The sequence below is a fragment of the Hippopotamus amphibius genome, chromosome 7 (assembly GCF_030028045.1).
Source record: "Hippopotamus amphibius kiboko isolate mHipAmp2 chromosome 7, mHipAmp2.hap2, whole genome shotgun sequence".
Classification (NCBI taxonomy): domain Eukaryota; kingdom Metazoa; phylum Chordata; class Mammalia; order Artiodactyla; family Hippopotamidae; genus Hippopotamus; species Hippopotamus amphibius.
This window is the reverse complement of record NC_080192.1, coordinates 5,366,281-5,392,230: the sequence shown is the minus strand read 5'-3', so window position 1 is coordinate 5,392,230 and position 25,950 is coordinate 5,366,281. Positions and strand designations below refer to the sequence as shown.

The window sequence follows — 25,950 nt, the reverse complement described above, 5'->3', positions numbered from 1 at the left end:
ACTAGAGCAGGGCCTTCCTGGGAGCTGCACGTGTCTGTTTCTTGGTCTGGGTGCTCATTGTATGGTGGTTGTGTGCCTGGAAATTCACTGCGCTGTACACTTAGGATGTATGTACTTTTCTATGTGTAGATTATACTTCAAGATGGTTTAAAATACATGTGTGTGCAAGGAAGCCCATCACAGGTTATTGTCCACTATCAAGAAATTCAGCACCAGTGTGACAATAGTCAAGGGGTAGATCATTATATTATGGTACATATATGTTATTATTCAGGCATCAAAATCACATTTTCAAAGAATATAAAGTATTAGAGGAAAGTGCTTATAATATGGTAAACTAAAAAAAAAATCAGGACTGAAAGGTGTGTGTGTGCATATATATATATATATATATATAAAATGACTTACACTTTATTTTCTTATTTGATTATTCATTATAATTCACTGGATGAAAGAACACCAGGATGTTAGCTGATTATCTCTTAATGGTAGAAATTAAAGGAGAATTTCCTTTTTTCTACTTCCATATATTTATCAGATTTTCTACAATGAGTATATTACTTTTATGATTAGAATGAAATAGATTATTTAAGAAAAGAGAGGAACACTTGCTGGGAAACTAAAAGCAAACCCAGTTGACCTCCTACTTTCAGTCCACTCGTTGTTTCCTCTCGAACTTCAGTATTAATAGCAGATGAGGAGATGGTGGAGTCTTTAAGCGAATAAGCAGTTCATTTCTCAAGATTAATATTGGAGACAACCTATATTTTTCTTTTTCATGGTCTGTCATTCTGTGTTAAAGGGGACTAAGGCATTTTGCACATAGTATTTTGTAACAAAGTATAAACATTTCAAGGGTTTTTGTTGCTTTAATGTTGCGGCTATTTATAGTTAAAATGAAATGGTAGGGACATTTTTAGAAATAATGTGAATATATGTTCTCAGTGGATAGTCTTGAGTTTTGGCAAAAGTAACCTTTGTCCAAAAAAAAAAAAAAAAAGACCCGAGCGGTCAGGAACCTTTAAAAATGAGCCTCTTCTCTGGAGATGCCGAGCTGGGACAGTGTCCCTGTGCGGCAGGGAGCAGACACTCCATACCTTTGGATTAATAGCATGTCTGGCTGTTTCCCAAAACTGCAGAGACATTTTCAGCATTTTGTCTCTCTATGTTGTGGTCTTGAAATGTTTGCAAAATAATGCCTTTCATATGTCGAGTGACAGTGATCTATCTGGTCATCTGCACTTGTGGAAAAAGTGATTTCCATGAGTTCACATGTTTTATTCCAAACATTTTACAGATATGATAAACTACTGGTTTTGTTCTTTCCTAAATTACACATTAGCTTTTTTTTTCCCCAGTTAAAGCAAATTATGAGACAAACCAGGAGAAAAAGAAAGATTATTTAAAATGAGGCCAACAACGTCAGGGGTTGTAAGAGCAGCTGCTCACAGAGCTCGGGCACTGAATGTGTTGTGTTCACAGCACACACCTCGCTTGTGTGTGTGGCGGGACGTCAGTGTGGTTTTGAGTCTGTGACCTTGTTTTGATCTGCACTTCTTCCTTGACTAGGAGACTACCTGGGCGGAGAAGCATACTGGGCCGGTGGCCTGCACCTGTACACCCCGTTACCTTTCCGACCGGGCCAGGGCGGCTTTGGAGAGCTCTTCAGGACACACTTCTTCCTCAACGCAGGAAACCTCTGCAACCTCAACTATGGTAAAACTTGGACTATTTAGCAACCATTTGGCACAGCTGACCTTTTGTTTAGAAGCACAGGACATAAGTAGGTGTCTGTGTCTCACTGAGATTACGTCGTCTTTAAATGTAGGGACTGCGCCTGCCTTAGACTCCTGCAACCCCTGAGGCAGTGCCCAGAGTAAAGCTGTTGGTCAAATGACTGAAACACGCATGAAAAATCGTCATCTGATGCTGCCTTGCATAGAAAAAATGCATTTACTTAGCAAACATTTCTCGAGCAGTGACTCTGTGCCAGTCGTTACGGCCACAGAGCTGCGTGTGACCTGGTCTCTTCCTCTGGGAGCTCAGGGCCACGTGAGGCGCACAGACGTATCCAGCTTGGTGGGGGGTGGGGGGGGGATGGGGAGGTGTCTGGAAACCAAGGCTTGCAGTCGGGCTTCCTGGGTGGTCAGGGGATGGGGACACGCCCTTCTAGGCAAAGGGAACGGAATGTGCCAGGCCCAGAAAATTGAGGGCCTGCGTTCTTCCGGGGCGGCGGGGAAGTACGATCCCCAGCCCTGTCTTGAGTTTGGGCCTAATCTCACTTCACGATTCTCCTCAGATATCTAGGCTTGGCTTTAAAGATTGCCAGAGGGGGAGGGAGCCAGGGCTGTCTGAGCCAGTGGGGGGGGGGGGGGGGGGGCCACGTGCTGTTGGTCACAGCCCCTCTTCTCTCTTCAGGGGAGGGCCCCAGGGCTCACATCCGGAAGCTGGCTGAGTGCATCCGCTGGTCTTACGGCGCCGGGATCGTCCTCCGGCTGGGCAACATCGCGCGGCTGGAGCTCAACTACTGCGTCCCCATGGGCGTGCAGGGCGGGGACAGGTAGGTGCCGGGAGGGCCTCTCCACGGGCGCTCGGCACTGTCTTGGCACTTTGCTTTGGACACCGTTAATCACTTCACCAACAGCCTTTAAGTTTCCAGACTTTAGGAGAAATTGAATAGTTAGCACAGGAGTGAAAATACAGGAATTTTTCTCCATGGAGTTTTTCTCCATCCAGTTTGGAGGAAGAGCTGGGATGTGTTCCCGTCCCCGCACCTCACACTGCTTGCACTTGTTGCCAGATAGAGGGCGCTCCTCTGACGGCCTGGCTGGAGGCGTGGCCGGCGTGCTTGGTCCTGCGCTGCGCGGAATGAGGTGTCGCCGGTGGGGACTTTGCAGGCCAGGAGCCTGGAGGCTGGGGTGGGCGCAGCTCTGCTCTGGCCTCGGAGGACGCGTCCTCCAGAGCCTTCTCTCGGCAGCAGAGGACCCGCCTTCTGGCCTTTCTCCACCAGTCATTTTACTGAACAAGATTTGCTGAATATTCACGGGTGGATATGGTATAAGGCCCTTTACAGCTACAGAAATTAATTCCATTTCTTAAAAGTATTTGGTACGCATCGTAGAAATGTCAAGAAGTCCAGAAGTCGTGTCGTGACAGTATGTAAATACCGCAGACCGAGGGGCTTAACAGCAGACACGTGTTTCTCACCATCTGGAGGCTGTCAGGTCCAGGATCAGGGAGCTGGCAGACTCGGTTCCTGGTCAGGGGCCCTCTTCCCAGTTGGCAGGTGGTGCCTTCTCGCTGTGTCCTCACCTGGGGGGCAGAGAGTAAGCTCTCTGGTGTCTCTTCTTGTCGGGACACCAATCCCGCCATGTAGGCCCCATCTAAGGTGACTTAGTTACCTCTCCAAGGCCCCACCTCCAAATACCATCACATGGGCTTAGGGTTAGGGCTTCAGCCTGTGAGGATTGGGGGACACAGACATTCTGCCCATAACCTAGTGTTTCTATACATTTCAGGACTCTAGGCTGTATCTTTTTCTTCTTGGTGTTCCGTCTACATCAGCTGTGATGCTGAGTCATAGCCAGGCTTCCAGCATGAAGTTGTAGTTTGTCCTCCTTTAAGGAAGTCCTATACCAGTCTTACTCCCACTGTCTTTACTTCATCGTGGTGGGTGATGGTGTTTTGAAAGGAAGCCGCGTTTAGGAAGCTTTGAAGAAAGCTTTGTTCTTAAGTGCAGGTCAGTGTGTGTCCCCCGATCCTCTGTGGCCATTGGTTCAGGAGAGCCTGCCCTTCTCCACGCTCCCTGGAAGGCTGACTCGGGCCGGGGCTGCCCTGTCACGTTGGGGCCCTTCCTCCCCGCGCACTCACGGGTCTGCTGCTCTGACGACTAATTCTCCTCCACACCCTGCCTGTTCTCGGCACGAAGCAAAAGCTGAGAAGGGTCTAGTTGCTCAGGCTGAGTGTGCCCTGGAGCCCAGCTGCCCAGGCTCGGAGCCCAGCTTGGCCGCCCTGTGGCTGTGTGGCCTGGGGTGAGTTACTTAACCTTTCCGGGTCTCCATGTTCATGTCTGGAGAATGGGCGCTAACGGTAGTGATTCGTTTGCAGGTCTGACGACTGAACGACAACCCACGTGCAGCCCGTAGAGCAGTGCCTAGCGTGTTGTCAGCAGTGCTGGGTGTTTCTCGTGTTGTTGCTGCTGCTGGTGCACTCAGCCCGCCAGCTACTCACGTGGGAAGCAACCCGAGTCCCCATCCCCCCGCCCCGCTCCCATCTGCAGAGTCACTGTGTGGCGGCCACCTGGCTGTGTTTGAGACATGCCGTAGATGGGAGGACGTGTCCTGATTTCAGGGATAGTGAAATGTGGGGAAATGGGCACCTTTCTAGAGCAAGCTTTGTGCGTTGGATAGATAACATCGTAGCTTCAGGAAATGAAACTAACATGGCAGGTGGCTTTCTGCAAAACCTTATTCCCACCACAGCATGGATGTAGGGCTCCCTGGCTTAGCGACCAGGTGCTCATTGAATCCTTGCAGGGAGCAGCACCTGCACCGACACCAGGATGAGGTCCAGGAGAAGCACCTGAGCCTACGCTTCTCGCACTGTAACATGCTTGGTCTGGAGGGGGCCTCGGCTCCGCGGGGGGGCTGATGCAGTGGACCGGCTGCGCTTTGGGGGTGGGGAGGGTCTGGCCAACTCCACGTCTCCTCTGAGAGCAGTCGTGACGCTTTGGGGCAGGAAGGTGACCATTGGTAGTTGCTGAATGCTCACCTGTGGGAGACACCAAGCTAAGCCCTTCTTGTGATGGATGAGGAAACCTTCAGGCCTGAAAGTGTCCGTCGGGGGCGCCAGGGGTGCCAGCCCGCGGAGGCCAAAGTGCATGCTGTTCGCTCCGCCCCAGACACCAGCCAGCACGAGCACAAGCGCAGCTCCCCTCCCCCCCACAGAGGCCCCGTGTGGTGGGGCTGCTGCTGCCCCCCGCACCTCGGGTGCTAACTGCGCAGAGATAAGAATCGTCTCTTCATTGTTCTTGCTTGTCTCCTCGTTCAAACTTTAATTCTGTACCAGCTTCTCTGACTCTGAGAATACATAGGCTGTTTCTATGACAATTGTTTGGTGTAGATTAGTCGTGTTTAATACTAGTCCAAATTATACTTGTAAACACGTGACAGATGTTTCTTATTACAAAGAAGACTGGAAGCGCGGGTGGGTTTTTAGCTGTAGCTTTACTGTCTGTTTCATCGTGATGAGTGACTGTCAGCCACCGAGGAGTGACTCAGGCCCCTCGACTGGCTGCACTGTGGGTGGGCTGCGTGGCCAGCCCCTGCCCTGTCCCTCCCTGGCAGTCCTGCTGGCTCTGGGCCTCCGGTCCTTCAGGCTGGAAGGTGGGGGTGTGGCCCTCCCCAAGGTGCTGCCGTCAGAGGCCACTGGGTGTCGCTGTGCTCCCAGAATCCCGGTCCTGCACGTCCAATCCCTTCCTCCCAGAATCTCTGCAGGGAGTGGGTACGTTCACCTCTCCGCTCTGCTCTCTCTTCAGGTTAAATTTGAAAACTGTGTTTCAGACATTAATTTCAAATGTGGGTTCTGGGAGGAGGAAGCATGCTGTGTGTGATATTTAAAGAGCAGAACAGAAGGACGCGCCTCTGCCCCGCCGGCTGCGGCAGCTCTGTTTTGGGGTCGCGGTGGTTGCAGCAAATGCTTTTCGTGTACAGTGGCCCTTTGCGGGGCGTGTCTGGTTGAAGCTTTATCATCACAATTGGAGTTCTGCGCGTTTGAGGGGTGTTGCCAGAGTTACTCTGCATGTGTGCGGTCAGGTGGCCAGCAGGGTGGGGCTTACGTGTGTGCAAATCGTCCGTGGATTCCCCCCCCCCCCCCCCCCAGTTAATGCAGTCACTCTGTAATTAGGAGTTCAGACCTTTACAAAAATGGAAACCGTTTTGAAATACATGGTGAGTTTTATACCAGAGGTGATGTGTGGCACCGTGGTCTGAGCTCTGATGGCGAACACTCTGTGTCTTACCAAGTGTGGTCCCTGGAGACACACTGCTGACGGGCCGCTGGCTTGGGGGTGGGGCGGGGGGAGGCACAGCTAGTAACAGAGGAAATCAAGATTGGGAGGGGGGGCCTCATGGCAGCTGCCAAGGGTGTGGAGGGCCCCCTGGAGGAGGTGACAGCTCCAGGCCACAGAACAGCTGGAGCCAAGGCGTGGACGCGTGAAATGCCCGTGGTTCCAGGTTATACCCTTTTGCAGGAGAGAAGTGAGGTGCTGCAGAAGGAGGGGGCAGCCCTGCGGGCGGGGCCTGAGTCCCGGTCACTCCCGTCCCTCACCCGGCTCTGCCTTCCAGCCTCTCCGGCCTTTTCCCTTCGGGCACACACCAGGGTCTCTGAGTTCTGGCCCTCATTGGCCTGTTCCCTGTGGAATTCCCTGTGCCAGACGAGCGCCTGGTGTTCCTGGGGGCTGGCTGGGGGAGGATGGGCGCCTGACGCCATGGGACCCTGCGGGGCCCCCACCCCCTGTGGTGCCGGGCCAGAGGCAGGTGGGGTGCAGGCAGGGAGCCTCCGGGTGGCGCTGGAGTGGCACAGCCAGGCACCCCGAGACCGTGCGGCGGGAGGGGGGGACTCGAGACAAGGGGGGCTTTTTCGAGGCGCCTGCTGAGTTATGAGCATGTGGGCACAGGGGACACAGAACAGGTAGACAGGTGTTTGCTGGGCTGTCTCCGCGCACCTGGCACCTGCGACACTGTTTTGGATATTTGTAGTGGGTATTTTTCCTGTGACACGTTTGTATGGCCTCTAGACGTATACCTGTGCTTGTAAAGTTATTTAATCTGTTCATAGTTTGAGTAAACGAGCCTTTATTGGAATGCCTGCTTGTTTCTGAATCATGTAAACCCAGGGCTTGACTTATTTTTATCTTGTAGCCTATTTTCAGACATTTTTCTAAATAGTGAGTGCAGGCATGGTCTGCTTTTATGGGCCTGATGATTTAAAAGGTAAAAATACATCGTTTAGATCTGAGCAGAACTAAGTTGTACAAACACAGTCACGGTTGCGATTGTGGATCTTTGCCTTTTAAGGACAGTGGTGAGGTTTACTCAGGGTCACGCGGGGCCTGTAGCTGTCCCTTCCGGTCAGGTGACCGCTGATGCGGTTGGCTAGTGAGCACCCTTGACCCTGCAGAAGGTCAGGGGCAGCAGTTATGATTCTCTGTCTTGAGTCTCTTAACGGATCAGATATTTTGTTCCTGCGCTCACAGGCAGCCTGAAAAAGAACTTTCTGCCTGTTTTCCTGGGCTCTAAGTTCTGAGGGTGGGGGAGGGCACAGGTGTTGTGACCATAGAAACATCAACTCTGCTCTGAATGAAGCGGCCGTTCTTGTGCAGTTTTTCTGGCAACTGTCCAGAACTCGCAGAAATGCCATGTTCCACAAACCGTCAGCTGCTGGTTGGGATTCGGAATGTGGTTTTCCCTGGAAACTTCCTGGTGTTCAGGTCCCCGGGGTAGGCCCTGGGTCCGCGTCCAGCACTGGTCCTGCCCCTGAGAGCCGCCAGCAGGTGAGCAGGCAGGAGTCCCTCCTCCACGCTGGGGGCGGTTCCCGGCCTGGCAGGGCACCGGCGTCGCTGTGCAGTCTCGGGAATGCAGCTGCCTGGGCCACGGCCGGTGATTCTCACCCTTCCTGCGGCTGGGGCGTGAACAAGGCCGTCCTGGGAACAGCAAGGCCCGAGGGCGAGCACATCCAGAGCTCTGCCCTGCGGCTCCTGCTGTGACCGCAGCCATCTCCTCACCGCTCAGCCCATTTGCTCATCTGGAAATGGGCTCAACGGAACGTGACCTGCACAGCGTCAGCGGGTAGCACATGTTGCACCGCATGTCACCTCTTTGCATCCTTCTTTTCCTGGAGAGGAGCAGGTTCAAAAGAGGCTGTCAGGGTGAACCCTGTGGGGCTGTGGGTACTGCCATCGCCACAATCCCCTGACACCTTTCTGGGTCAGCATGGCCCGAGCCGTGCCATCCTCCCCACTGCCTCCTCCCTGTCCTGCTGCTCCCTCCTGGTCCTCCCCGTGGGCTGTGCTTTGCCAGGGGCCCTTGCACGGCCTTCTCTGATCACCACTCTGCTCTGCTCTGTGCAGACAGTGCCTCACAGCTTTCCTCTTGCGTGGTAACCTCAGAAATAAACACGAAGCTTTTCTTCCCTCGGGAGTTTTGTTGTTCATGAATATTTCTCTCCTGGGCCCTTTCGTTCTCTTGTTGCTGGTTGGGTCAGGACTAGAGGGGAACGGAGAGGAGGAGAGGAGGAGCAGGGAAGGAGGATTCGTGTCGCCACTTTGTTCCCTTTTCCATCCTCCAAAGGCTGATCCTTAAACTAGCAAAGGGGGGAGCGGCCGGGACCAGCAGCTGAGGCTGGGCAGCCGGGTTGGGGGGCGGGGGGAGAGGCGGGTGGGGAGCCTGGGCGTTGCTCCTGAGGCGGGCATGCTTGTGGAATCGTGCACATGGCAGGGGGAGTAGAGCAGACCGCAGTGACGATTTCCTGGCTTGTTTTTAGGATCTGTGACGGCGTCCAGTTTGGAGCTGGGATAAGGTTCCTGTAGCTGGCACAGAGCGTCCCCGGCCCCCCAGCAGCGGCTCTGGGACCTGGGCAGCCGTGAACCACGTGGTGCCTCACACTTCCTCTCCAAGCAGACACGTTTCATGGGATTCTTTGACTGCAGTTCTTGTGGGAAACCGTGTCAATAAATTTTAAAGACAAGTACTCAGGTGTGTTGTGGGTGTGATTTGCTCTCCGCAGCCCGTGTGCCCCACGCCGGCTCTTCCTGAGGACCGGGTCAAGTTTCCGTGCATTCTTTCACCCGTGCCCCCCTGGTGGGAGGGACATCAGAGATTCCTTGTCATCCTGGCCTCTGGGTCTCCGTGTTCCCACAAGTCAGAAGTGATCCGCAGAACCCGGAGGAGACGCAGGCCCGCCGCTGGGGGGCGTGGGTGCTCTGGCTGGTGCCGGGCCACGTCGACGGGGCTGCAGGTCATGTGTGTGTGTGTGTGTGTGTGTGTGTGTGTAACGTCAGGGACTGGGAGGCAGAGAGGAAGAGTTAATGCAGACGTGCGAATCAGCTTCCTGTCGCTGCCCACAAAGCACTGCAGACCTAGAGGCTTAACCAACCCAGAGCCGTCCCCCTGCAGTCTGGAGGCCAGGAGTACAAAGTGGGTCTCCCTGGGCTGAAATCAGGGTGTTGGCAGGACTGCATTCCTCCTGGAGGTTCTAGGGGAGGATCCGTTTCCTGGCCTTTCCCAGCTTCCAGAGGCGTCCACGTTCCTTGGCAGACGGCCCTTCCTGTGTCTTCAGAGCCAGCAGCTCAGCACCTTCCAGGCTCCCTCTGAATCTTGGCCTCTCGGTGCCGTCTTTTACAGGCCTTTGTGACTCTGTTGGGCCCACTGGACGCTCCAGGCTGATCTTATTTTAAGACCAGATGATTAGCCTCAACCCCTTCTGCAGTCTCACTCCCCCTGCCGTGTCACATAACATGTTCACAGGGTCCAGGGATTAGAACACGGATATCTTTGGGGGACTGTTATTCTGTCTAACACACCTAGTATCTCTCAAAGTAATATTTCAGGATATACTTAATTAGCCACATAAGAAAGAAGTTTTAAAAAGTTAAACCTCCTTTGAATTCTTCTAAACATGGTGACATATAAAAACGTCCAGGGTGCCCATGACGCCCCAGCAGGCCTTAGCTGGAGAGCTCACTGTTGGGTGAGTCCACGGACCCACCTGCTCTTAGGCCTCCGAGGACTGTCTCACCCTCACTGCCCACATGAACTACAGGGATTTTGCGGAGCACATGTAAGGAGAAAGATTTTGTCTTTCTTAATAGTTGGGAACCTGTGAAAATACACATTTTCCCCTGAGTTTGTTTGATTGTCTCCAGTTTCACATTTACACTTTTGGCAAAAGAAGAAACTCATGTTACAGCACTGCTGTGTTCAGACTATACATTAAGAACAGTAAAATCCAAATAACACAAACTCTCAGACACCGTGACCTTTGTGACTTCATCTCCTACTTCGGTGGAGGATCCAAAGAAGTCATGTTTGAAAAGGTACGTGTTTGATCAGGCAGGGCCGGGTTACCCCGGGTTGCCGGCCCAGCTCCGTATTGAAAGCACTTCAGGTCCGGCTGTGTGCCGTGTCCTGAGCCAGGTTTCAGTGGCAAACGTGACCTGCAGGCTGCTTCTTCGCCAGGTGAGGTGGCAGCAGTGGAGACACTGGGTAAAAGTCAGAATTCTGTTCCTTCTCAGTGGCATTAAGTGGGCAGACCGGAGCAGAAAGCCAGGTGCCCTTCACACAGTGCTTTCCGTGAAAGACCAGAACCCAGGTGAGTTCACTGTGGGAAGTAACTTCATAGCTGTAGTTTTAGGGCGTCTGGTGTCGTTGAAAAGCGTGAAGGGTATCACAGACTCCTCCCCAAAGAACCACCCTGCCTCAGTGAGTTTTTGCATCTTTTTTTTTAGCTGAACTTGCAGCTTGTGGGATGTTAGTTCTCTGACCAGGGATTGAACTGGGGACCCACCAGTGAAAGCTCTGAGTCCTAAGCAGTGGACCGCTAGGGAGTTCCCTTTGCATCTTAATTTTACTCTATTTTTCTCCAAATACCTGAGCGTTTGGGATTAGAACAGAGTTCAGTACTTGTTCGGTCACCCTTTCACTCCACTCTGCAAGGAATGGACCCCAGAGCCTTCCGTGGCTTCACTCTGAAGGGGAATGCTGCCGTGTGCCTTGCTGGAAGCCTGCTGGGTCAGTCATCGTGCACTTGTAACAGAGGCTGACTTCAGCGAGCCTAGTTGTCACAATGCTCACGGAAGAAAACCCTCCATGGTGCGTCACGTTGCCCGTTATCATGAACTTGCGGGGTGGCCTGGGTACACACTCTGACCTTCTAAACGGGTATCGTCAGAGCCGTGTGCTCCCCAAGCAGTGCCACGAGCCACTCCTGTCCCCGTCTGCTCTCTGCAAAGCTTTTATGATCCAGGGAGGAAACAGGCTGTGCTGCCTGGTGTCTCAGTTCCTGGAACACAGGACGGTCCAGCGGGCCCCGCTGACGGAGGTCAGGCCACACGTCCCCTTAAGGCGATTCCTGCAAAGGTCTCGTACTTTGACATCCTGCTCATACCCTGCAGCTCCTGAGGCTGAGAATTCTCTTTAATTTGTGAATTTGATTTTTCTTTCTTAAAGACCAGATAAACTTACCTTTAGGATAATTAGATGTGCTCAAATGCACCATGTGTATAAAGATCACCAAAGAGGAGAGGATTCCTCGGTCTAGAACAAAAATCGGAGACCTGTGTTGGAAATAAAATGAAATGTTTAAAATCAGGTGGCTATACTCAAAATTCACATTTCTACTTATTTTTTTTAATTTTTATTTTATTTTTTTTCCTTTGGCCACACCGCACGGCACAGGGGACCTTAGTTCCCCAACCAGAGATGGAACCCACACCCTCAGTGGTGAAAGCGTGGAGTCTTAACCACTGGACCACCAGGGCAGTCACTCTAGCTTCTCTTAAAGAACTGGGTCTGACAACAAGAGGTCTTCGTTCCTGCAGGGAATGGGGCTGGAGCTGGGCGTGGTGTTCTTTCAGCCAGAGCCTCCACTCCTGGGCGCCCGTGGGCCCTCTCTGGCTGTTTCAGTATCTTTATTGTTCCTGCCTTTGGCCAGTCAGAAGTGGAAGCATCTGAATGTGTCCAGGGAGGAGGCAAGTCTGGGGGGCGAGGGGAGGTGGGGCAACCATCAAAAGGTGGATGAACAGCGAGCCCCTCGTTGTGACCCTGGCGCTAGTCCTGTGGGCTCTTTTTTTTTTTCTCCCCCGCACCGCGAAGCACGCGGAACTTCCCTGGCCAGGGATGGAACCCGTGCCCCCTGCCGTGGAAGCTCGGAGTCTTAACCCCTGGACCACCAGGGAAGCCCCCCCGTGGGTTCTTTACCAAACCCACTCCCTCCTTCCCTCTGGGCCGCAGCCGGTCTTCTGTCAAAGGAGAGGATTTGGGTTCAGTACCTTCCAGCACTGGATTCCACAGTTGCAGGGATGCTGCCTGTGGGTTTCTGAGGCTTTCTGCCCCCGTGTAAATGCGAGCTGCCATGTAACACCGTAGATTGTTTTGCCTGTTTATGAACATTAGCTACAAGGAGTGAGCAGTGGGTACTTTGCAATTCAGGCTGGACTTGAACCCCAGCGCTGTCGCCAGCCAGAGAGCATTTTCTGAATCAATTATGATGATTTCCCAGAAATTCTCTCCCAAGCTGTCAGTACTCATTCATGAAATATTTACACAGTCGATGGTCTCCACAACATAACCACTTATTGGATGGTTTTTAAAAGCTTGCTTATAGCCTCCAACATTTAACCTTAGGAACAATAACTGAATATAAATTTCTTTGCCTCCTCTTAGCTTTTTACTGATTTGCAGCATGTGAACTCTTCATTCGGGCATGTGGGATCTAGTTCCCTGACTGGGCCCCCTGCATTGGGAGTGTGGAGTCTTAGCCACTGGACCACCAGAGAAGTCCGAGCCTGGCATTTTCGTTTCAGTCCCCGCGTGCAGGATACAGTGACCATGAGTGCGGGCTGGGGCTCTGCCCTCCTCTGTGTCCAGGCCCCAGCACTTTTGCCCACTGTCACTTTTACATGAGTACGAACGTCACCCTGGTGAACTGTCACCAAGTAACATCTTAGTGTTATTATAAAAATTGTTTTGACCTCGAAAACCTCCTGAAAGTCTCAGGGACCCCCAGGGTCCCAAGGACCACACATTGAGAACCCCTGATCTAGCATCATCCAAAGCAAGTTGTTTCAAGGGGCTTCCCCGGCGGTCCAGCGGTTAGAACTCCACGCTTCCACTGCAGGGGGTGTGGGTCCCATCCCCCGGCAATTAAGATGCCGCATGCTGGGCTTCCTAGGTGGCGCAGTGGTTAAGAATCCGCCTGACAATGCAGAGGTCACGGGTTCGATCCCAGCTCCAGGAAGATCCCACATGCCACGGAGCAACTAAGCCCGTGTGCCAAAAAAACAAAAAAAAGATGCCGCATGCCATGTGGTGTGGCCAAAACAAAAAAGAAAAACAACAAACAAAGCAAGTTGCTTCAGCCTTCGGAGGTCCTCCCTAGGTGGTGTCCCGGTATTTACACTAGAGCAATTGTGAGATGCCCAGAGTCACTGTGAGGGGCTCTGTGTGGACCCAAATGAGGAGGGACTCTGTGGAGGAATGAGCAACCCCCCTTTTATTATCAGATAGAAACCATATTCCCCTCCCCGCCCTCACATTTGTCTTCTGTGAAAGGAGGCTGGTGGGATCTGTGTGTGGCAGGAAATGTATGTGGAGGGCCCGGCGCACAGTAGGAGCTGAGACCCACAGCCGCCGCTGGGGTGAGTGGGCTCTGCCTTGAATTGTAAACAGGATCCAGAGGATGGCGTGAACAGGGGAGAAATCTGTCTTTACCGAATTGTGATCACCTGGGAGTGCCGCAAAGAGAAAAGATAGGTTTAAATTTGGAATAAAACGTAGGCATGTCTTACATTTACACTCACACGTTTTGGTTTGCGAACTGAACTGTGGGACGCTGTCTCGGCACTGCTTTACGGGGGTCAAACCCGCTGCCCCCAAGCACGAACAGTGCTTTGCCAGAGGGTCTAACGGTCATCCCGTGGTCCCCGAGCCTGGTTGTGACTTTATATGTGGTGTTTTCCTGACAAGCAAATTACTGGATTCCTTTGCCAAATCATTAGATAACTTTAAAGAACAAAGACCGTTCGTGCAAAAGGAGATTCAGCATTACCTTTCTGGGAAAATAAACAGTAATCATTTTTGCGAAGAATGTTCTTTCTATGAATTTGGATCAACTATGAAAATTACAGCCTCTCTACCCAGTTTTATCCCCCCTTTCCTCTAACAAAGGAAGCATTTCCTACTATATTTGTCCGTAGATAGATATGCTGGTCAATTAATATATTCCGACTTCACACGGCTGAGATAATAACCAGCCTAGATCCATCCATCACATGAAATAGAAGGTGACCTCCCTAGGTTGAGTCAGAGACCCAAAGGCTATTGCTCCGATCTTATTCTCATACCCAGAAATTACTGCTCATCTAAACGTAATTTCCCTGAAATAGTAAGAGGGCAGAGCTACGGCTAGAAATATTAGAACATAATAAAGAGACCACGGTAGGAATTGACATTGAACACGTAGGGGTAAAAATGGACATGCTATCCTTACTGAGAGGAAGGGTTGAAACCCAATGGGATGGAATTTCCTGAGCTGTTACTGTAATAAAGGTTAAATAGGATTCTTCCCAAAGCTTTAGCCCAGAGCCGTTCCCTCAGCACGGATAGGAACCAGTTGTAGCAGCCACGCCAGGACGGACCTCCCTCGAATCTGACCCTTCCCATCCCCACAGCCTCCGCCCTGGGCCCGGGCCTCGTTTCCTGTCTGTGTGAAAACAGCCTCCTCCCGCCGGCCCTTCCGGTGTGGGAACAGGAAGAGCGCGTGCTCGGGAGTCAGAGCCGGCCTCACAGCCTCACTACTTCTGTTCATTTGCTCACTCCGCCGCCGGGCGCTGGGCTCGGTACAGGGCACAGGGCAGGTGCCTCCTCCCCGCAGTTTCAGGGTAGTGTCCAGCCTCTTCATGTATCCCCAGAGGCCTCTGGGCATCTTCTGTCTGCGCACTCCTTAATCCCCCATCTCACCCCGGGTGTCCCCTTTCCCACCACTCATTTCAAATGACCTTTAGCTGCCAGCTGTTGGTCCTTGTTACGGCAGGGCCTGCCCCTCCCCCTCCTTCAGAGCAGCCCCCCCACCTCGGCCCAGTGGTCCCCGCCTGGGGGGAGCCCGGGCTGGCTCTCCCGTGGGTCCCAGAGATCCAGCGAGGTGCGGGGGGAGTGTGTTGGTCCTGGTCTGGGGCTGGTCCTGTCTCTGAAGAAGGGGCCCTTCCGCTGAGATGAGAAGAATGAGAAGTGAGCTAGCAGGTGAGGAGGTGAGGGAAGAGCACGCGAGGAAGGGGAACAGCTGAGACAAAGGCCTCAGGTGGAAAACAGCTGGGGTTTCCCAGGACTGGAAAGCGGGTCGGGGTTCTCCAGAGAAACAGAATCCTTGTGCGATATACACATATAAAAGGACATCTAATATAAGGAACTGGCTCGCTCCATTACAGAGGTTGCGAAGTCCCGTTCTGCTCTCTGCCAGCCAGAGGCTCAGGAAAGCTGGAGGTATAATTCAGTCCAAGTCCAAGGGCCCGAGAACCAGGGCAGCCAGTGGTGTAAAGCCCAGCTGGGGGGCAGCAGAAGAGGAGATGAGATGTCCCAGCTCAACAGTGAAGCAGGGGAAAAAAGGGCAAATTCCTTCTTCTTCTGACATTTGTTATATTTGGGTCCTTAATGAGTTGGATGAGGCCCACACTGGGATCCGTCTCTGTCTCTGTCTGTCTCTATTTATATAGGAGAAGACTACATCCATCCGTCTACCTACCTACCTACTTACCTACCTACCTATCCATCCATCCATCCATCTATTTACCTATCTACCTTCCTACCTACCTATCTTCTCTCCTGATATATGCGTGCATCGTCTCCTATTGGTTCTGCTTCTCTGGACACCCTGATTGATACACAGTCCTTCCCAGTTCTTGGGGTCTGAGACCCTAGAGCTAGGAAAGAGCTTATTTCTCTGCATGTCATTCATTGTCTTGTCTGAGAACATAAGAAAATAAGTCCCACCTTTTCTGGACTTGAGTAACCAAAAGAAAAAGAAAAAGAAAAATCAAACGAAGTGATTGCTGTGAATGGCCACATGGGTCACCAAGTGGCAGAGCCAAGGGCACAGAAAGGACAAATGCATCTTGTGACTTCAAATGCCCCCCTGCCAGCTGCAGGGGCCCGGGACAAGCGAGCAGGCTCTCAGGGGTGCTGCGTCACATCACATTGTGGAGGTGACCCTGCCTGCATGTGGCCACTCTCCTGGGGTCCCCTCAACATGCCGTCGGTTTGCCTGCACGCCTCCTGTCTGCTGACGGAGCCAGAACGCGCAGGAGGGTGAACACCCGAAATCCATCTTGAGGGAAATTAAGAACCATTGATCCAAAAGGATTCTAAAAATATCTGATCGATTTGAAAAAGTTCTTGGGGGGACACTGCTGCTTACTCATAACAGATTCCCCAACTGACTTGCTTGTGAGCTTTGAAAACTCTGAAAACTATTTTGCGATAAAGGTGAAAAAAATACCACCGCTCTTTAAAAATCGATGACGATATTTTTAAAACGACTTTCCGTGTTACAGTTTTAGATTTACAGAAACATTTTGAAAATAGTGAAAAGAGTTCTCCTACACCCCTCACCCAGTTTCCCCGAATATGAACACTTCGTATCAGTCTGGGTACATTTGTTGCAATGAATGAACCAATAGGAACACGTTATTATGAGCTAATCTAGTCTCAGCTTTCCTTAGTTTTTCCCTGATGTCCTTTTCTGGTCCAGAACCCCACATGACCTTTAGTCGTCCTGTCTCCTTAGCTGCCCTGGCTGTGACAGTTTCTCAGACTTCCCTTGTTTTTGATGACCTTGACAGGTCTGAGGAAGCCTGGGCCAGTTGTGCAGAACCGACTGGAGTCTGTCTGCTGTTTTTCTCATGATTAGACTGGAGCTATGGGCTTGAGGGGGATGACCACAGGAGTGAATTGTCGTTTCCATCCCATCACGCCAGGGCACGTGCTTGCACCACAACCGATCGCTGTGACGTTGGCCTTGATCCCCTGGCTGAGGTGTGTTTGTCAGGCAGGTTCTAGAAAAGTATTGTTTTAAAAGAAAAACTTGGGTGAGATAGGCAAGGTGTGTATTCTTTAGCGATTTGAGTCTGATCCAATTTTGATGTTTATTCTAAGACGTATACATGAAAATCTATAGCTTGCCTTCTTCGTGAACGTGAAGGAAATGCAAAGACAGTCCGGAAAACAAGTGGAATCGATTTGAACTGCAAACAGAGCCAAGAGGATTGGTAAAGACCAGGAATAAAAGCGGCTCTTTCGTCAAGTTTGCCTCCAGATTTGACTGCTTCGAAACAGGAGCTGTCGGAGGCTGCATGATTCAGGAAGACCACAGTGACGGGAGCTGAAGTTAGCAATTCTCTTGCAAGTTCCTGACTGCTTCATGGGGAAATGAATAATGTATCTCTGAAATTAATAAGACACCACTAGACATGTAGGCAAAAGGCTTCAGGATAAAGAATGTGCCAAGTTCTGTACAGGTGTCCAAATTTAACAGCCAGCAACGAATGTAAACCTCGGCTGGTACCAGTAATCTCTGAGGGCCCCAGCTCTGGAGTTTAAGCTGCTATTCAAAACATAGTTCTCTCATATATTTTGGGTTAATATTTCCAAATAACTGGTAGCAGAGTTAAAGAAAAATCAAGCCTTTAAAAGATGTGTTCATTTCTCCAAGGAGAATGGCTGTTCTTACATTAAAATCTGCAATAGTGGTAAAGAATCGGATTGTTAAAAGAGCAAAAAGTTGCCAGGAAACATTCTTTGGTTGATGTATTTTCACTATTTAAAAACATCCGAACCATCCTTAGCTCTTGGGCCTTGCAAAACAGGCGCAGGCTGGACAGTGTTGCGGGTCGTTTGCTGACCCCTGAGGTTCGTGCACCTGGAGCCCAGCGGCTCCCGGACCAGAGAGGGAATTGTGGGAATCGTTACCATCCACATGGTGTTTAAACCCACATGATTTTTTTTTTTTGGCCACATGGCTTGTGGGATCTTAATTCCCTGACCAGGGATCGAGCCCACACCCTTAGCAGGGAGGCAGTGAAAGTGGATTCCTAATCACTGGACTGCCAGGGAATTCTTGTAAAGCCCCATAGCAGCCCTTCCCTTACGACAACCTACCATTCTCATTCTGTGTGTGTGTGTGTGTGTGTGTGTGTGTGTGTGTGTGTGTGTGTGTGTGGGGTGTGTGTGTGTGTGTGTGTGTGTGTGAGCTTCTGTCCCTTAGAAGGGAAGCTCCATGCGAGCAGGCATGTGATACGTTTGTTGAATGAATGAACGAGTAAATGAACGAATAAGCAAGTGCATCAAACACCTGCTGCCCCACCCGGTATGAAGACTCCACCAGAAAGCGTCCAGGAGATGGAGGGATGCCAAGGAGATGACTGGCTGGGCCTGGGAGGGAGTCAGGTCAGAGAAGCAAGGTGGCAAGAGAGCCAACCCAGTGTGCAAAGCCTTGGGGTCAAGGATAGCTCACTTAGGACAACTGTGACTCGGATGCCAAGTTGGAGAGTTAGGAGGGGACAAGACCACGGAGGGCCTCGTCTGCCAGGCCCAGGACAGACTGGCGGGCCTTGGGAAGCCTTTGAAAAATTAAATCGGGGACACCTTGATTAGATTCGGATTTACTGGTTAGGAGATCCTAGCCTTGGTCCAGGTGAGAGATGCAGGGGTGTGAGCTCCGGCTTTTACAGAGGAGGGCTGGGTAGGAGATGTGAAGACAGCAGACCTACAGGTCGGGAGAAAGATGAACCCCTGGTGACCCCATGTCCCAGCCGTGGGACTGGATGACTTTGTTAAGTGCGGCAGACTGTCCTCCAAATATGTGGTCCCCTGGGGTGCACCTCTCTGCTCCCTTGGGGCCGGCTGTGGACGGAGAGCCCCAAATTCCCAAATCCAGGCCCAAATCCACAGGGCCACACTCTCTCTGAAGGCTCTGGAGGACACTTTCCAGGCCTTTCTCTAGCTTCTGGAGTCGCAGGGAACCCTTGCTGTGTCTCGGCTCGTGGACGCAGCCCTCCCATCTCTGCCTCCATCCTCACGTGGGCTCTGCCGGTCTGTGGACTCAGGCCCATCTAATGACTCTCCTTAACTCCATCACATCTGCAAAGACCCTGTTTCCAAATAAGCTCACAGTCCCAGGTACGGTGGTTCGGGCTTCAACATGCTTTGGGGAAACAATTCAACCCATAACCGGGTCATGTGGGAAGGACTGAGCCTGGGATGGAGGAGTGAACGGGGCAGAGGAGAACAGAAGTTTCTTTCAGCAGCAGTGTCTGGAAGGGAGAAGAAAGGCGGAAGGCGAAGGGGGTCAGGATGGGAGAGACCCTCGGCCTGGCCTTTGGAGCCTCGTTCCTGTGACAATGGTTCCTTTACTAGAAAGAGGAGCTGGGTTTCAAATGGAGACCTTTACACTGTGCTGGGGGATGACTGACCAGACTCACAATGGACCTTCTGTGCCCTTTGCTCTTGTAGATGGTGCAGACGCCTCCTCCCTCGCAGGGGTCTGCACCTCCCCGTCCCGTGGCCTGGCTCCCACCAGGTCTCCTTTACATAGAAAGGGCAGCTGCCAGCATACATTTTTAAAAAGTAATTATTTGAAACAAGTAGTTGGATAATTTAAAAATACATTTTGGGGACTTCCCTAGTGGTCCAGTGGTTAAGGCTCTGTGCTTCCACTGCAGGGGGGCATGGGTTTGAGCCTGTTTGGGGAACTAAGATCCCACATGCTGCGAGGCATGGCCAAAAAATAATAATAATAAAGAAATAAAAAATAAAAATACATTGGGAATGCCAGAAAGCTCTTGGGCCCAGGCCTGGTCACTTGAGTTCCCACTATGCTTTTTTTATGGTAGGACTGGTTCTGTGCCTCTTTTTTTTTTTTTTAATTGATTTATTTATTTTAATTTATTGGCTGCATTGGGTCTTCGTTGCTGCACGCGGGCTTTCTGTAGTTGTGGTGAGCAGGGGCTACTCTTCGCTGCGGTGCGCAGGCTTCTTATTGAGGTGGCTTCTCTTGCTGTGGAGCACGGGCTCTAAGCACGTGGGCTTCAGTAGTTGTGGAGTGTGGGCTCATTAGCTGCAGAGCGTGGGCTCAGTAGTTGTGGCGCACGGGCTTCGTTGCTCCGCGGCATGTGGGATCTTCCTGGACCAGGGATCGAACCTGTGTCCCCTGCATAGGCAGGCGGATTCTTAACCACTGTGCTACCAGGGAAGCCCCCTGTGCATCTTTTTAACACAGCTAATGCTTTAAAGGGGAGTTTTCTTAGCATCACACACTTTGAAATTTCTGAGAAAACAAGCAGTGTCCCTGGCAGGCAACTTTCTTATCCCAGAAGCCCACAGTGACCCTTTAAAAAGAGTATGGTAGAGCCTTGCCACTCAGTGTGACACAGGAACCAAACAGCCAGAGGCAGGGGCTTCACTTGGGGGTGCATTAGACATGCAGGGTTTTGGGTCCCATCCAGTCCTCCTCCTCCAGGACCTATAGTTTCTCATGGTACCAGGCAAACTGTGCGCATTAATAATTGAGACGCGCCTGGGAGGTTTGGAGTCAACGTGGTTTGATCCCTTCCAGCCCCTCCTCGAACACCAGACCCCAAACCTCCCACCAGCACAGGCTTTATCAGGCCCCCTTTCCTTCCTGAACAGGCAGCAGGAAAGCAAGTGATAGTAAAGCTTTGCTTCCTAATATTTCCTTGTGCTTCCATGTCCCACCTTCCTCTCCCATTTCCTCATCACCAGATCTGTCACTGGGGCCGAATGTATGAAGGAGCCAGAAATAATCTGCATCCATCGATAAAAGCTCTTCTGCGTGGATGCAAACGTCGTGATAATCCCAAGTGTCAGGACTAACCTCCTGCAATAATTACCACCAACCTCCTGCCATCAATCATTTGCCCTCTGTCCATCAATCCATCCACCCGTCCATCCATGCAGTGAACACTGATTGAGCCCTGAGTGTGTGCGAGGCTCTCTGTGAGGTCCAAAGGCAGAGGTGATGCTGCCTATCTGGCGGGGAAAGGCCATGATGGGGTCAGCTGGGGGCTCTGGAAAGCTGGAGCCTGGGGAGGTGAGGAGGGAGGAGGATGGGGAGGAGGAATGAGAGGAGGGAGGGGAAGAGGGAGAGGAGGAGGATGGGGAGGAGGGAGGGGAGGAAGGTGGGGGAGAATGGGGAGGAGGGAGGGGAGGGCTGGGACCATCTGCAGCCCCTTTTCTAAGAAGCTAGTTATTCTTTCCTGTGCTCGCTCTGCAGTTCAGCTGGGGGCCTTCTCGCGAGGCTGTGCACGCCACACTGGAGGCCAAGTTTTATGTGCGTTTCTCCCCATCTGCATCCTCCAGCAATCTCTCACTGTCTCTTTCCCCAGGGCTGGGCCTCTGGTTAACCCTCTTCTGCCTCTAGGGGCCTATTTATTCTCTGTTCTTCCATCTTCGGCTGGTCAGCTTATTCATCCGTCTCTCTTCACTCTTACTTCTCCCCGCTAGGAAAGTCTTAGCCTTTCCCATACTCCAAGGCAGCCCTTTTCAATTGAGCACATCACCTTTACTTTTAGGGCCTGATTTATTTTGGGTCTTAGGCACAGGCTTAAAAAATGGTGGTAAAATATACTTAAGTCACTGTTTCAACCATCTTAAAATGCTCAGTGGCATTAAGTTCATCCACACTGCCATACAGCCATCTCCACCCTCCATCTGTAGAACTCTTCACCTTGCAAAGCTGCAACTCTGTCCCCACTAAACTAACTCCCCATTCTCCCCTCCTCCCAGCCCCTGACGACCACCATTCTACTTTCTGTCTCTATGAACTTGACTCCTTTAGGTGCCGCCTGTGAGTAGAATGGTACAGTATCTGTCCTTTTGTGTCTGGCTTATTTCACTGAGCATCAAGTCCTCCAGTTGCATCCATGTTGTTGTGTGGGTTGGAATCCCATGTGCATATGATGGTCAGACCACACTTTGTTTATCCATTCGTCTGTGATGGACATTAGGTTGTTTCTACCTTTAGAGACAGGCTTTTCTGATTCATGAAATATTTACTGAATATTTACTATGTGGAAGGCAGAATGCACCTAGGGAAAAAAGACTCATTTTGCATTTTTCTTTCAGATTACAAGAAAACTACAGCATTTAGCTGTAGAAAGTGTTTTTAGTTGCAGCCTACGGGCTGACTTTTATAACCCTTTGCTGGTTGTACTACAGGTAGTCGCACCGTCGGCCACCCAGAGGGCAAGGGCCCAGGAACTCCTGCCGCAGTGCTTCTGAAAAAAAATTCAGCTCCATATTTTAGCAGAGCTTCATGATAAATATTTAAATAGCACTGACGATCGGCTAGCCTTTTCAAGCCTTGCATTTTCTGATTTCCTTGCAAATTTGAAATGTTGACAGTCTTAAGATAAATTATCATAGAGTTGAGCTTCATGGTTTAATACTCTCCGATTCCAGAGCATAATTTGCGTACAGCTGCTCAGCCTCCAGCTCTCTGTTAGCCATGAGCTACAGGAGGTGTGGTAGGTGTATCATCCCGGGACATCTTTTAATGTACGAGTCGTGAACCTGAACAAATGAAAATATGTCTCGCTTATGCACAAGACTGCGCTTTTCCCTGACAATCGTGCGTTTCCTGTCTGGGTTTCCTCCTTCTCAACCCAATGTTTTCTGATTAGTCCTGAAATCAGTTCTATTTGCTCTGCATAAATATCTGTTTGTTATTGTTTGTGCTGCCAGCTAGAAAGGCAGAGTTCAAATCAGCCGTTTCCCCTCCACAAAGTGTTTGAGGATTAAAAGTTGGACTTCCATAAAGGTTTATATAGGTGTAAAATGTATGTATAATACATACACGTGAAGTGTACACATGTATGCACATGGGTTATTTCTTTGGAAAACTTCCTTTTTAAAATTTTTTTATTGAAATATAGTTGATTCACAATGTTTTAGTTTCAGATGTACAGCAAAGTGAGTCAGTTCTACATATATGAGAGTCAAAAGTTATCTGCACTCCAGTTATATTAAAACGTCTATAAATTCGACCGCCTGGGCAGGCCTTGGGTGTGCACACGATGTATCCCAAGGCCTGGCATCACGCCCAGCACCTACCTGGACACCCAGTGTGTGTGGAATGGATGAGTACGTGAGCGTGTGAAGTGGAAGCACACCTTGCTTTTCGCTTTAACCCCACTTCATGGACGGCATCACACACCAGTCAGACAGCCCTGCCTGCTCCATGTAACGTTTCCTGGTGCCGCTGGACTCCGCTTGGACTCCGCTTGGACTTATGTCATCAGAGATGCACATTTAGGTGGTTCCCCTTCTCCAAAACGACAAGCCATACTGCAACATACTCCTTCCTTTGTACAACAGTGCAGGAAGTCCTGTAGATGAAATGACATAAGAAGTGGTACTGTTCTGACCCACTGTGGAAGGGTCGTATGAATAACACATTTCTAACGCAAGTGGAGATTTTGCATACTCCCTTGGAGTTCACAACAACGGGCTCTGAATCACTGGCACCTTTTATACACTGATTTTTAGAGGCACCATCGTCGTTACCACTATTAGGGGTTTTAGGCAAAAATATGCAGTTAAGTGAAATGCAGTTTGGGTACAATCTGCTTCCAAATCCAGCCTGGTTTTGTACGACCTGTGAGCTAAGAATGGGTTTACTTTTTAACTGTTTTGGAAAAAAATCAAAAGAAGAATATTTCGTGACACGTGAAAATGATATGAAATCCAAAGTTCTTAGTGCAGAGAGAACTTATATTGGAATATAGTCACTGATTCGCTTGTATATTGTCTATGGCTGCTTTCAGATTGTGACAGCAAAGTGAGTAATTGCAACTGGTTGTATGGCCCAAGAAGTGGAAAATATTTCCTGTCTGACCCCTTACAGACCCCTGCCCTGGACCACTGTCTTCCCCAGCCCTAGTGATGCTCTCCTGATGTGCTGTGGTGGCCAAGTCTCCTGCTCCTTCCGGCAGCAAGCTCACTGCCCCAAAGAGCCCCCACCTTTCATCGTTTTCCCCTCCACCCAAAGCACAGGTCTCATTCCCCTACTGCACCCAGTCAGGTGGGAGGAGGAACGCAAAGCCTCTTATTTTGCACGCAGGTGATATATATGCAAATGATTGGTGAAAGAACTTTAGACTAAGCTGTGAATGTCTAATAGGACTAGGCTTTGTTCTCCCACCCACATAAGAGGTACTAACAGTTTTCAAGGAACTTGCTCTCTGAAAGCTAGGGGTCAGTCTTTTTTGAAGGGTGCATAATCTTTTAGGGCAGCGGTTGCCAAGTTTTTGGCACCAGGGACTGGTTTCATGGATGACAACTTTTCCTTCCATGGAGGGGGGCCGGATGGCTCAGGCGGTAATGGGAGTGATGGGGAGTGATGGGAAGGGCAGAGGAAGCTGTGCTCGCTCACCAGCTGCTTACCTCCTGCTGTGCGGCCCGCTTCCTAACAGGGCGGGGCTGGGGACTCCTGTTTTAGGGGGCTTTACCAGTCTCTCCTGCATGGAAGACTAGGATTTAACAACTTGGTGCCAATCATTCATTTATTCCTCATCGCCAGAATATTTACGGGGGACTTCCCTGGTGTCCAGTGGTAAAGAATCCACCTTCCAAGGCAGGGGATGTGGGTTGGATCCCTAGTCAGGGAACTAAGATCCCACATGCTGCGGGGCAACTAAGCCCGCGCGCCTCAACTGGAGAGCCTGCGCGCCACAACTAGAGAGAGGAAACCCGCACGTTGCAACTGGAGAGAAGTCTGCGCACCGCAACTAGAGAGCCCACAACGAAGAGCCCACGTGCACTGCAACAACAGATCCCGCATGCCTCAACGAAGATCCCATGTGCCACAACGATGACCCGACGCAGCCAAAAATAGATAAATAATAAAATAAATATCAAAAAAAATTTACAGGAACAAAGTTTATGCGTAGCCTAATTTGCCTACTATGCAAAAAGAAGACTCTAGAGGCGTTGCCAATAAATGAAAATCCAACTTCCCTTGTCTCAAAGTTTGCTGATGTTTCCAAAATCACTTGAGTGAAAGGCTGTTGATCACTGCAGTCGGGGATTTGTGTTTCCCTCACATGTGGTTCGGGAAAAAGTGTTACCACCACAGTTTTAAGATTCCAGGCAAGGATGGTCATCTTTTCACGCTCCTAGCATTTAAAGTGAAAATCACAGGCTCCTCTCTTGCCAGAGCACTAAATTAGCAAACTGATTAAATCACGCAGTTCAAAAGACTGCTTTGGATGTTATGATTACAGCACGCTTGAAAATGCTGCCCCAAAGGGCAGGAAGATTGCATCAGCAGTGTAACTTGGGGGAAATAAGACATTTTCTCCATCATTGAATCAATTAAGATTTTCCATCACTTCCCTACACACTTCTAACTTTCCTGAAATTACTAGGAGGTTTGAAAATGAACAACACAAGGAAACATTTCAGTCTCAATCCTTCCCGGTATGAGCTCCCTTTTCTCTCCCAAAGAGCTAAAGGCTGTTCTTCATTTTTTGAAAGGTATCTCTTCTTTTTAGTTACACGGAAGGGAAATGAGAGAAGGCATGGAGCTTTTAAAACTCCCTTTATGTGCTTCCTGAGTTGCTGTGTTCTCACAGGAGACACATCAATAAGGAATGGAACCCAAAGGAAGGTAAGGTAGAGAACTCAAATTATCTTGCCAAGGGGTGTCATTTATTTCCTTCCCTCCCCTCCCCCCCCTTCCCTTTCCTTGCCTTTTTCCCCACAAGCCTTTATGGAGGTATAATTGATACACAGTGAAAGGTGCAGCTCTCCAGTGTACCGGGTGATGGCTTTTTACTTAGGTATAAACTGTGTGACCCCCCCAGTCAGTCCAAGATATGGCCCAAGTGCATCGCCCAGCGTTTCCTGGTGCCCTCGTCCAGGCAAGACGCTCTCCCCTGAGGGTGACCACTCTCAACATAGAAAAGAGGCCGCCTGCTGTTGAACTTCCGATCAGCAGACTCCCCCAGTGCACACCCTTGCACCGGGCTTCTTTTGCTGAACGCGTTTTGGAGATATGTCATGCTGCTTCTCCTTTTGATTGCTTGCTAGAATTCCATCGTATGAATACACCCACCGGCTTAGCCATTCTCCTGTCTCATTACCTTTAAGGCTGTTTGGTTTGCCT

General features: G+C 50.6%; 1 protein-coding gene across 1 annotated transcript in view; it reads left to right on the top strand.

Annotated features, from left to right (window-relative positions):
- SAMM50 (SAMM50 sorting and assembly machinery component) overlaps nucleotides 1-8,751 on the top strand; it is a 31,313-nt gene extending 22,562 nt beyond the window's left edge. Inside the window, exons 13-15 of the mRNA XM_057741774.1 lie at nucleotides 1,570-1,716; nucleotides 2,419-2,560; nucleotides 8,542-8,751. Of these exons, the coding sequence (XP_057597757.1) occupies nucleotides 1,570-1,716; nucleotides 2,419-2,560; nucleotides 8,542-8,587 (335 nt within the window). The 3' untranslated portion in view covers nucleotides 8,588-8,751. The remainder of the gene's footprint in view (nucleotides 1-1,569; nucleotides 1,717-2,418; nucleotides 2,561-8,541) is intronic.
- Nucleotides 8,752-25,950: the final 17,199 nt, after the last annotated feature.